The sequence below is a fragment of the Spermophilus citellus genome, assembly GCF_964194105.1.
Source record: "Spermophilus citellus genome assembly, chromosome: 10".
Lineage (NCBI taxonomy): Eukaryota > Metazoa > Chordata > Mammalia > Rodentia > Sciuridae > Spermophilus > Spermophilus citellus.
The window spans coordinates 133,865,999-133,877,798 of NC_138197.1; the positions used below are offsets into that span (position 1 = coordinate 133,865,999).

The 11,800-nt window shown below is 63.4% G+C and overlaps 1 protein-coding gene across 19 annotated transcripts in view; it reads left to right on the plus strand.

Moving 5' to 3' along the window:
- Positions 1-9,911, plus strand: part of LOC308657559 (uncharacterized protein) — a 62,814-nt gene extending 52,903 nt beyond the window's left edge. For 18 of the 19 annotated variants that reach the window (XR_014023972.1, XR_014023973.1, XR_014023974.1 and 15 more), the window contains one exon: positions 6,509-7,625. Coding sequence is in view for 1 of the 19 variants with exons in the window: in XM_081309354.1 (XP_081165480.1) it covers positions 6,509-6,689 (181 nt within the window). In the remaining 18 variants the exon portion in view is untranslated. Of the gene's footprint in view, positions 1-6,508; positions 7,626-8,558 lie in introns of those variants that run through there. The other variant, XM_081309354.1, reaches the window with a different exon arrangement.
- Positions 9,912-11,800: the final 1,889 nt, after the last annotated feature.

Below are 11,800 nucleotides of genomic sequence, written 5' to 3' on the forward strand. Positions count from 1 at the left end.
GGGGACTTGGGACACCAGCTTGGGTGAGAGGAGCCGTGGGAGGTGCAGAGGGACCGTGACTGGCTGGAAATCGCTCTCCTGAAGGCTGCCCAGACTGGCCAGGGCAGGGAGAGCTGGGGCAGACAGCTCTGGGCCTTGTCCCCCACCCAAGGCTCCCTTTCCTGTCCCTCCTATCCCTCGCGCCCCGGCTGCCGTGTCCCCACCACGCCCCAGTGTTGACCCAGGGCCTACTCATAGTGGAGTGCGAGGAAGCAGGGCCATGGCCACGGGGCCACCCAGTCCCAGTGCTAGCTGGTTTTCTGTAGGAACTGTCCCCGTCCCCTGGTTCCCCAGCCTTCCAGCCTCCTATGCATTAGAGGCAGATGTGGGGCTCGGGACACCGAGGCTTGGGGCCCAGGGTGGTGGGCATGACACCCAGCTGGACCCACCCTGGAAAGCCACACTGGGGGCTCAGGGCTGACCAGGCTCTGACACCACAGTGGGGAGTGGCCCAGGTGGCCCCAGCAGCAGACCACAGACCTTCACACCGGAGGGTACAGAGGGGGCTGCCGCCTCAGGTGCCCAGGGCAGGCTGGGGGGGAGCAGGGTTTTGCTCCAACAGGAAGTAGCCAGGTGCTCCGCGGGTGCCCCCAGGACACCTTCGCCTGCTCCTGGCTCCCGGCGGAACCCCTAGGAGCAAAGCCTTCCTCCAGCACCCACCAGGGGTCCCACGCCCCGCTCACTGGCCTTCCTGGGCCATAGCGGAGGCCACCAGGCAGGGTGGGCAAGGTGCCCTTGGAGAAATGCACCTGGGGACGGGACAGGGGCCCTCTTTGATGTGGGCTTCATGGAGTCCCCTGCTCAGAAGGGTCTGGCCCTCCCGGTGGCTACTTGGCCTTGGGCAGGTAGGCATAGCTCAGTACCCAGTGTGTTGGAGTGGGAAGCTCACACTTGCCCGATCCCCAGGGGCGGGATTTGAACCCAGGAGCCCGAGGCTCTGAGGCCCATCCACCCCCACTGAGGAGGGGTGCCCAGGAGACCTCCTCAGTGGACTCTGGAGGCCACTGTGCTGACCTGCCTGGGAGGTTTCAGGACAGCTGTGGTTGCACTTTTTGTGGCCTGGTGCCACCTGCCCTCGTACCTTGTCACCATGGCAACCACACCTGTAAGAATGGAGTGGGTCCAGCTGTGGTGACACAAGCCTGTCATCCCAGCAGCTCAGGAGGCTGAGGCAGGAGGACTGCGAGTTCAAAGCCAGCCTCAGCAACTTAGCGAGGCCCTGAGCAACTCAGGGAGACCCTGTCTCTAAGTAGAATATAAGCGAGGGCTGGGATGTGGCTCAGTGGCTAAGTAGCCCTGGGTTCCATCCCCAGGATTGAAAAAGAAAAACAGGATGAAGCTGGTCTCCTTCCAACTCCACTCCTGCTTTCTGCCCCAGGCTCTGCCCCTGGCTCTGCACCGGGGTCCCCGTCAGAGGCCCAAGTCCTAGGTGTGTGAGTGGTGCCCGCCCCTGGCCTGGTCACCCTCTGAGGGTCCTGGTGCTGTCCTCGTCTGCTTGCCTGTGCAGTGGGGTTGCTCTCCATCACAGGTTTTCACTCTCACAGGCCATGAGTGGGTGGTCAGGAGGCTGGACCACAGTCCCTCAAGCTGACTCTACTTTCCATTTGGGGTTCTAAGTAAGATGTGGAGACACATGGAGACCAGAGGTGAAGAGGCAGGAGCAGGAGGACAGACCCCGGGCTTCATCCCTGGGGCGGTCTGTGGCCCTCACTGAGCCCCCACGTCTGCGGGGCTCTGCCCAGGGTGGGCGTCACACTAGTGTTTTTGGAAGCAGAGGGCTTCTTCACTGGAGGCCAGAGGAGGGGACAGAGTAGCGGTGGGTGGTTACTTGGGAAGCTTCTGGTGTTGGGCGTGCTGGGCACAGTGGACCCAACCACATGGACAGGCCTCCAACGCACCCTGGGGCTGGAGCCACAGGAGGTGGGGAGGGGGCCCTCCCGGCACCCGTGGATGGCCACTGTGGCAACTGGACCACTTCTGGCACCTCAGCCCTGCTGGCTGCTCCAGGGTCCACTGGGATCAGGGGGAAATTACTGCTTGGCCCAGGTGGCCCTGGGATGCAGGCCAGCACAGGGGCGGGCTCTGCCTAGGCCAGCGAGGACCTGTCCTCCGAGTCTGGGCAGAGGAGGACTTCTAGTCCAGGAGCACAGGTGGCGAGGCCTCACTGCCCTTGTTGGGTGGCCTCCACTGTGAGGTGGGCAAGCTCTTGGGCAGGTGCCCTGACCCCAGGATCACCCAGAGCCTCTTGAAGGGAGTGACAAGCCGTTGGAAACCCTGGATAAGCAGGGTCTTGGGCAGGATGAAGGTTCCAGAAAGGGCCTGCCTGCCCCACTTCCTCTGGCCAGGCCACCCAGAGCAGTTTCCGGAGTGACGCTCCTCCCCTGCCCACCACCCCGCCCTCGGGCTTTGGCTGCCTTTGTCTTCCAAGGGCTCCACAAAATGGCTGCTACGGCCCTCCGCCATTTTGTAACTGCGGCGGGCAGTGTCCTTGGGAGGGGAGAAGGGAGGGAGGGAGACCCCTGCTCACTGCCTGCCCTCGTGGCCTGGACAGAGCCCAGCACCAGCCCCGCCTGCCCGGCCTTGGCCATGGCCACCCCAGGCTTGGCACAGCCACTTGGCAGGGAGGCTGGGAGGCCTGGCCCCTCACCCAGTCCTGCCAGCCCCTTGCCACCCCGAGGCAGGCCGCAGACTAGAGCCCAGAATCGGGTCCCTGAGGCCACGCCACAGAGGGAGTCCTTGGCAGTGGTGGGCTGGGAAGATGGTTCTAGAAGCCATGTTTGCCGTGGAGGGCCCCAGGCTTTGGCAGCAGGGGCAGGTTTGCTTCAGGATCCAGCAGGGAGGGAAGAGTACCCTCTGGGCCCCACCCGCCCCTTCATACTGCTGACCTGGCCGAGGACCTGGGGGCTCCCTGGTCAGACACAGTTCCCAATGCTGCGGTCCTGCAGTGGTCAGGCTGTTGGCCTGGGCCAGGCTCTGTCCATCCTTGTGGAAACAGGCTTGGGGCTTCCTGGAGGAGGCAAGCCCTGGGCTGCTGAGGTTCTAGAATGAGCCAAGTGGGGCGAGCTGTCCCCAGCCACCAGCTTCCACAGCCTCCCCTGTCCCTGCCCAGCTCGTGTGTCCAGCAACCTCAGCCAACAGGCACGTCCTCGGGGCCTGCTCCTGGCTCTCTAGTGTGTTGATCCTGTGACTTCCCCGTACCCGGCTGACCAGAAGCAGCACGTTGGGCGGGGACGTGGCGGGGGGGGGGGCATGGGTACTGGGGGTTCACCCCAGGGGAGGTTGGCCCCCCGAGCGAGCGGCGGCCCTGGCCCTGTTCACTAAGGCCTCACTAAATTGCTTAGGGCCTCTGTCAGTTAATGAGGCTGGCCTTGAACTTGTGACCCTCTTGTCTCAGCCCCTCCAGCGGCTGGATGACAGGCGTGTGCCATGGTGCCTGACAAGGCCTGGTTCTCCCGAGGTGGAAGGGAGCAGGCCCCATCCCTGCTTGCCTGCGACCATTAACAAGAAGGCCCTCAGAAGTCGGCGGAAGCTCCCCGGCAAAGTAGGGAGGATGCTGAAAAGTGCCCAAAGGATGGCACCCCGCCTGTGGGCAGCACCCCACGTCCTGTGAGGCTGGGCTGGGGTCCCCACGCCGTTGAGGAAGAGCTGAGGCCTTTCTCCAGGACCCTGTGGGGTCTCCCCAAGCCCTTCCCAGGCTCCACTTCTGCAATTCCCAGATGGAACGTTCTGTCACCCCAAAGGGGAGTGGCACAGGTCCTCCCTCCAGGGAGACCAGCTGAAGACAGAACGACAGGAGCCTCCGCCGCCCAGCTGCCCAGCCCATCGCTGTCCACATGCCACAGCAGGCCTGGAGCCTCCTGGGAGTTCAGCCGCCCAGGCTTCCCTGGCAGGAGGAGCTCCCCAGAGAAGGGCCGCCGGGCGGGCAGGGCCTAAGGAGGACCAGGCTGGGCTGCAGACGGCCGCACGAGGAGGGCAGGCCTCGGGTCTGACTCAGGGTGCCAGGCAGGGGCTCCACCCGGAGGTGCCACCCTCCTCTGCCTGCGCTGGGTGCTCAGGGCCAGGGAAATCTGGGGACGAAGAAGTCCAGATGTTTGCCACTGTGGCCCTGTGGTGAGCGCCTGGGGGCCCGAGGCTGCTGGCCCCTGCACACAGCCCGGGCAGGACAGTCCAGCTGTTTGGCGGCCCAGGCCAGCGTGCCTGGCCCAGCTTTATTTAAATCAGGTATTTTTATGCCACGGACCTGTTTGCATTATTGATTGTTTTGCAGATTTCACAAGAAGATGTGGCTGGGGGCTGAGTTTTGACCCTTTAAAGTTCTCCCTCGCCCGAGTCCCAGGCCTGACCGGCGCACAGTGGGTGGGGCCACCTCTGGGCCCTCCGCGGCCTGCCAGAGTGGCAGAGCTGTGGGGTGTGCTGACTTGGTAACTTTGTGGGCCACGTTTGTGGGGAGACCGGCCCCCGCCTGACCCCCAGCCGCCCCTCCCGGCTCCTCCCCAGACCCTTTGTTGGAGCGGCTAGCTGAGCAGACACTGGACGCCTTATGGGAGAAACCTAATCAGGGCGGCTTGCCGGAGGGGGGTCGGGTCTGCTCCGAGTGGCCCTGAGCCAAGCCCGAGGTGACTTCAGGGTGACACCGTCTGTCTGCCTCATTCGCTCCAGACGTCCGCTCAGCCCTGAAAGGGCCACCTGCCCACGGAGGCCTCCGGCGCACCTGTCCCAGCCAGTGTGGCTCCTCCCCCTCCCAGGCCGCCCGGCACCCTGCCCATGGCCAGACGCTGCAGGCCAGGGCAGGGCCAGGAGCTGGAGCTGGGAGCTGGCAGATGGCAGGACGTCTGCTGAGGCTCGCTCCGGGCAGCTTCTCCCAAGGGGGGCTATTCACGCCCATCCCTCCAGGCCCGTGCCCAGGCTGGCAGGGAAGGACCCCTTGGTCTGTCTCAGGCCATTCCCTGGTGTCCTCCTGACAAAGCAGAAGTCTCTGTGGCCCCTCCAGGCCCGAAGCCCATGGTCACACTCAGGTTGGGCAGGTGGGCCCAGCAGATCCCAGCCCCCGGCCCCAGGCCTGGAAGCAGGTCTTTCCCCCACTCATTCAGAAATGGCTCCGGCAATAGGTCCCAGACCCAGCGGTGAAGGCCCTGCCCCTGCCCCAAACTGTGTGGTTGGCTGAGGACCCTGGACCCTGGGTGAGCCCCCTAGGTGGGGCAGAGCAGTGCAGGGAGCCCTCTGGGGCCACAGTGTCTGTGCCTGGCTTCAGAGCACAGCAGGGTTCTGTAGGAGAAGAGTGCGTCCATGGAGGCCCTGCCTGTCGGCCTCAGGACTGCAGCCCAGGAGGCAAGGGCAGGCCCAGAGCCCACCGAGCAGCACAGGGCCTGGTGGGAAGGGGCAGGAGCTCCTGGCAGAGGGACAGGCCAGGGCAAAGGCCCGGAGGCAGGGAGGCTTGTCCAGGGCAGGGAGGGGAGCCCGAGCTGGTGGTGCCCGGTGGGAAGGAACAGAGGCTCATGGAGAGGGTGTGGGTCCTGACGGGCGGCCTGGCCGTCGGGGAGTGCAGGCAGGCAGGCGCTCAAGGAGAGGAGTACCTCCACACCCTCCCTGCACCCTCAGTAACCAAATGGCCTAATCTTGCTGTCACCATTGGCCAGGGACACCCAGGCTCAGAGAGGCCACCTGGCTTGAGGTCTCCATGCTGGCCCATGTCTGGGCCGCGGTGTGCACCCAGCACACTGGGCTCAGGCCTGCAGCCCCCAGCTGCCCAGGCTTCTCCCAGGGCTACCCATGTCCCTTCCTGCTTGGGTTTGTCTCAGTGTCCTCCCACCCCTACTGGCCCTGTGAGGGCACTTTGGCCGGAGTGGGCAGAGGAGGTGGATGGCAGTTCCTCCCTTCACAGGCTTTGCTCCCGGTCGCTGCCCCCGGCCCAGGAGCACTGGCTGCCCTGCCCTGGCTGTTCGGGGACAGGGCTGGGACTTGGTCACCTCTGACCCAGCATTGTCCAGTGCAGGGCTGGCCATGAAGACCGTCTAATCCTGGCCTGCAGGTGGGCAGTGCCATTAGGTGAGAGACAGCTAGCTGAAGTGTCAGGTGACACTCAAGGAGGCGGCCAGGGGAGGCCACACCCCCAGAGGCTGACGCCTGCCACTTGTTTCTGCAACCAAGGAGGCCGAGGGGTGGCTCCCAGGCAGCTGCTGCTGTCCACAGCTGGCCTTCCTCCCAGCGAGGGGGCCTCCGACCACCTGCTTAGGAAAGTCGGCAGCCACAGAGGTTCTGCTGCGGGAGGCCGGGGTCAGACACTCCTGCTCTTCTCTCCCTGCCCCCTACTCAGGCCTCTGCGTGGGGGCCTCGTCCCCCGCCAAACCTTGGCCCAAACTGCACCTCCCCTGTCTTCTTGCCTCTGGTGGAGTGGACTCCTCAGTTGACCCATGTCATCTTCCCATGATGCACGTGACATGGTGACCTTGGACCCTGTTGGTCTCTGCAGGTTCTTCCTGGCCTCCCCATCAGACCAGACGTTGCAGAGCGTCCACGTGGAAGAGGAACCCTCAGCTCCGCCTCTGTCACACCCTGAGGACTCACTGTTCCCAGCTTGGGGTTGTGTGCACCTGTCCCTCCGCAGGCTTGCCCAGCCTCAAGAGCCCTGGGGACAGAAGGTGCTGAGGTAGCCCCCCTCTCTGCCCTTCCACTACTCAGCCCTCCAGTGTGACCCCGATACTCTCCAATCACCTCTCCTGACTTGTTGGCCAACCTGGGATGCCACACAGGTGAGTCTAACCTGGAACGAGAAGAAATGCCACTGAGGGAAACTGAGTCCCGTCTGCTGCTGCCTGGCTGGGCTGGGGTCCAGGGAAGAGAACTTGTGGCCAGGGTGGGCCAGGGATCTGTCTCTGTCCCCCACCGTCTCACGGCTGTGGATGGTGAGCGCTGCAGGCTCTGCATGACCCCAGGCCCCGGGGGGCAGGCAGGTGCAGGCTAGGAGCAGGCTCTGGGTCTGTGAGGGGGCACACGCACACGTGTGTCCAGCTCTGCTTGTTCATTAAGAGCAGCCCACCTGGGCGCCATGGCCACACCTGTAATCCCAGCTTCTTAGGAAGCTGAGCCAGTAGGATTGCAAGTTCAAGGCCAGCCTGAAACCCTGTCTCAAAAAATAAAAAGGGCTAGGGGTGCAGCTCAGTGGTAGAGCACCCTGGGTTCCCTCCCCAGTACTGCAAAACAGAATGTGGCCTAGAAAGTGCCGGAAACATCACAGCACACAGGGTCTGTGCCGGACTCCCGGGGCAGCAGGCGGCCAGGTTCTCAGCCAGCTCCTCTGCCTGGAGTCCTGCTGCAAATCCTCAGCGGCAGAGGCTCAGAAGTCCCAGAGAGAGCCCAAGGCGAGGCCAGCCTGCCACCTCCTGAGCCACTTCCGTGGGGTCCAGATGGAGGCGGTTGATGGGACCGCTAGTCCCTCTCAGACATCCAAGTGGGGCCCTGGGCTGGGAGCCAGTGTCCTCCCTGGTGACAAGGCTGACCACAGCCAGGTACCTTTCCTGGTGGCTAGGCAGTGCCAAGATGCCCCCAGACTTCCTGCTTAGACTGCTCACCAGTGGACCATCAGCTACCCCAGGAGAATCTCCGGGACCTCGTGTCCTGTCTGCCAGCCCAGGGGTGCAAGCTTGAGGCCAGGGAACAGCTTCTGTGCACACTTCCTTCTGGGGCCTTGAGGAATATGGGTGTCTGCCACCATGGCTAAATGTCACCTCATGGCTGCAGTCCCGTGGGAGTGGGGAGCGCTGGACCTGAGGCCCAGTGCTATTTTTGTGATGGGCACCTGGGACTTGTTCTGGTGTCCTCCTGGGGTGGGGAGCTGCACAGTGTCAGGGGCCCACCCAGAGAGCAGTGGCTGAGGACAGCAAGCAGCCTGCCTGCCCCTGAGGTCTGTTACCTGGGGCCAGAGACCCTACCCTCTGAGCCTCAGCTGCCTCACTGTGAAGTGGGGTGGGTCCCAGCCCCACCAGGGCTGTGAGGACAGGGTGGCATAGCCTGGTGCCTGCCTGGAGGAGGCAGCCTGTCAGGAGGGGCCTGAAGGAGGTATGAGGCAGTTTTCAAGACTGCGTGGACATCAGGGAGCTCAGAGCCGTAATGCCAGCTTACTAGGCTAGAAGCAGAATGTTCCAGGGGCTCTGTCACCAGGAGCTGTGTGACCTTAGAGAGTCACACGACCTCCAGGCCTCAGCCTCCTCTCCTGTGAGAAGGGTTAGCAGAAGTACTGTTCACAGCCTCCCCACGGGGTCCCCTGGGAAGGTGATGGCCACACTGGTGGCTGTGGTCAGTGTATTCGAGGCTGTCTTTGGAAGCTCTGGGTAAGACAAGGGCTCCCTACCTGTCCAGGGGAGGTGCCGGCCTGGGCACTGCCCAGCCCGAGGCCCTCGGTCATGAACACGGTTGGTGACAGCAGGAAGCAGTCCAGGCCGTGTGTGGGAATGGGTCTCAGCCAGGCAGCCGCCAAGCACCCTTGGACACTTGGCCTTTGGCAAGTGACCCCTTCCTCCCAGTGTCTCCAACGCAGGAGGAATCCCTGGGGACGTGTGGCTGCTCCTGTCTGAAGGCAGTAATCCAGTTGCCTGTGACCAGAGCCCCTGGGCTGCCCCTCTGCTCTGCTGTCCCTCCACTTGGTCTCCTGAAGCCTCTTGTGCCTGGTGATGCTGGCGACTGGCCAAGCGGCCACTCTGGGGACCTCAGAGTCCGGGGCCTCTGCTGGCACCTGTGCCCTCAACAGCAGGTCCTGACCCCCTCCCCAGCTCTCTTCCCCTCCACAGGAGGTGCCCTTGGAAACCTGAAGTCCGACTCGGCGCCAAGACTGACCGCCCTTTGGGGTGAGGTAGTAGGTTGTATAGTTTGGGGCTCTGCCCTGCTGTGGGTTAACTATACAATCTACTGTCTTTCCTGAAGTGGCTGTGATCTCTGCGATGGACAGACGCCGCCCTGGCTGGGAGGGCCGTGGGGCATGGGGCAGTGGCTGCCGGGCAGTGGGAGGGCTAGCAGGCCTGGGGTCCGCATACATGGCCTTGGATGGGTCCCTCAGCACCCTCCCCTGAGTCTTGGTTTCCTCCTCCGAAATGGGACGAATGGGGATTGAAGGAGATGCTTTGTGACCTGTCCAGGGCAGAGGGGCTCACAGCTGCTGCTGCCCACTGGGCGCAGCTGGCCCAGCCTCCCTCGGGCCCCACATCAGGCCCAGGCTCAGGCCTCCCTGGGCAGGGTCTGGACTGCACCTGGCTCCAGCCGATAGGGCAGCAGATAGAGCTGCAGGCTGGCAGTTCAGGCTTGGCTAGGTCGGGGGGCAGTGAGGGTCAGCCTGGCCCGCCACCCCCAGGTGGTCCACCCACATACCTCAGTGTCGGGCCTCCCCTGGGGTGGGGGCGGCCAAGTGGGAAGCGAGCGGAGAGGAGCGTTCTCGGAGCACTGGGGTGCCCACAGGCACAGCTGGAGGTGGATCGTGAGACCCAAGTCCAGGGCCTCCCGAGGCCAGCCAGCAGACACACCACTGCCTTTCCTGATGAGGTGCGGTTTCCACCTTCTCTCCTGCCCTGCACCTGCCCGGCCCTCCAGCTCCGGTGGCCACGCGGCACGGGCCAGGCTGGGCGGGCGTGGGGTGGCGAGGCGGGTGGCCCTCCTGCAGGGTGAGCTGGGGCGCCCGCGGGGTGAGGTAGTAGGTTGTGTGGTTTCAGGGCAGTGATGTTGCCCCTCAGAAGATAACTATACAACCTACTGCCTTCCCTGAGGCGTCCAGAGACACGTCGTCCCCCAGGAGGGCCACCCCGCTCGCAGGCCCTGAGGGGGCCTGGTCTGCAGGCCAGTGGGGGCTGCCTGGGGACAGGACGTCAATAAAAGCTGTTCCGACAGGATTTGGAGTCGGCCTGTTTATTCCAGAAGCCCAGGGGCGGAGGGCACGGTTCTGGGGGTTCACTGGCAGGGAGCCTCCAGGGCCAGGGGGCCAGCTGTCTGGAGCTCCTGGCTACCCACCCCAGGCCCCAGTACAGCCTTCACCCTGCACACACCCCTTTGAGCCAGGCGTGCTGAGCACAGAGACCCAGCCTGCAGCGCCTCGCAGCCTCAGTCAGCAGCTCAGCCCTGGTGCCTGACTGGACCCTGGAACCCCTGGTCCTGTCTGTCTCTCCACACCCCCACCCCAGGCCTGAGTCTTGGGGCGCTCTCTGCCCTTCCCTTTGCTGTCTGCCCATGACCCCTTCCTTGCACCAGTGTCCGTCCACCCTGCCCCCCGCCCCAGCTCTCCTGCTCATCACAGTGTCCCCACCCCATCCACTGCTCAGGGCCCACCTCTGGGCCTGCAGCCAGGCCTGCCCGAGCTGACTGTGAATGTCCAGGGGACGCCACCTTCCCTCCTGCTACCTACACCACAGGGCAGCCAGGTGCTGTCCTGCAGAGCTCAAGGCCTGGGGGCGCAGCCAGCGACACAAGCAGCCCCCCTTGAGAGCTGGACCACAGCAGGGCCGCCCGGGGGAGGGCCTGAAGTCAGGGTGGCTTCCTGAAAGAGGCAACAGCTGGCTCACCCCGTGTCCCTTCCTGACTTCCGGTGCTGTGCCTCGGCTGACTGCAAGATGTCAGGTGGACATGTGGGCTGTGGAAGGGGACTCTGGTCAGCTGCATTGCCTGGCCAGCAGCAAGGGGGAGCTCTGGGACGTCAGGCCCAAGCCAGCCTTCTACTCAGCACGCCTGCTTCCCCTTCCCGTGGGCGCAGAAAGGGGCCTGCCTAGCCATCACACAGGGGCACAGAGCTGCCACTTCAGAGGGTGGCCTCGTGCTCAGCTGGTGTGTGTGAGAGGGTGGTCAGAGCCAGGCTGCGTGGTTCAGGAGGTGCCTCCTGCCCCTGGACCTGGGGACAGCTGGGTTGGTACTGCGTGCTACGTGCTAGAGGACCCAGGGACCTGCCCCGGCCCCTAGACCAAGCTCCCAGACAGGCATACGGGTCTGACCTTGAGCACACCCAGCTGGTCCTGGGAAGAGAGCCCCACCAGGACCCCTCATGTGGCCCCAGCATGTGGGACACAGCCTAGGCAGGCCAAGCACATCTGTATCCTCCTCCTAGAAGTCAGAGACCCCAGGCTTCTGCAATGTCCAGGCTGGGCCTTTGAGAGGCCCTAAGTTCCAAGGAAGCCACCTCTGACCCTGGACCCCAGGAGGGATGACTGTCCAGCAGACCCTGCATCCCAGAGCTGAGCCAAGGCCCCCCTGGCATTGGGGGCACTAAGGGACAGGGCTGTGGTCCAGGATGAGGGCTGGGGCCAGTGCAGGGGCTGGGTCCCCACATCAGGCCTGCCAGGGACCGCAGGACTGTTCAGTTCCACCCCCTTTAAAATCTAAAGGACAAATGAGCATTAAAATATTAGCATGTACCATGGATAAGGAATATTGATGTGATATAAACATAATAAGCAAGTGTGTGCTTTTTATTGTACGACATGCACCGCAGAGTGGACAGTGGATCTTAGGCTGTCCGTGGTGTCTCCCTGGGTTATATATTTATCTTTACTATTCCAGTTACAAATACACTGGGGGGGACTGGGGTTGTGGCTCAGAGGTAGAGTGCTTGCCTAGCATGCACGAGACACTGGGTTCCATCCTCAGCACCACATCAATATAAAATAAAGATATTGTGTCCACCTAAAAATAAAAAATAAAAATACATACATACATACCTAGAGTGGGGGATATTTTTATGGAGGAAGGGCCCAGGAAGGCCATGCCCATTCCAGGGGGTTCACCCTGGGAGGGT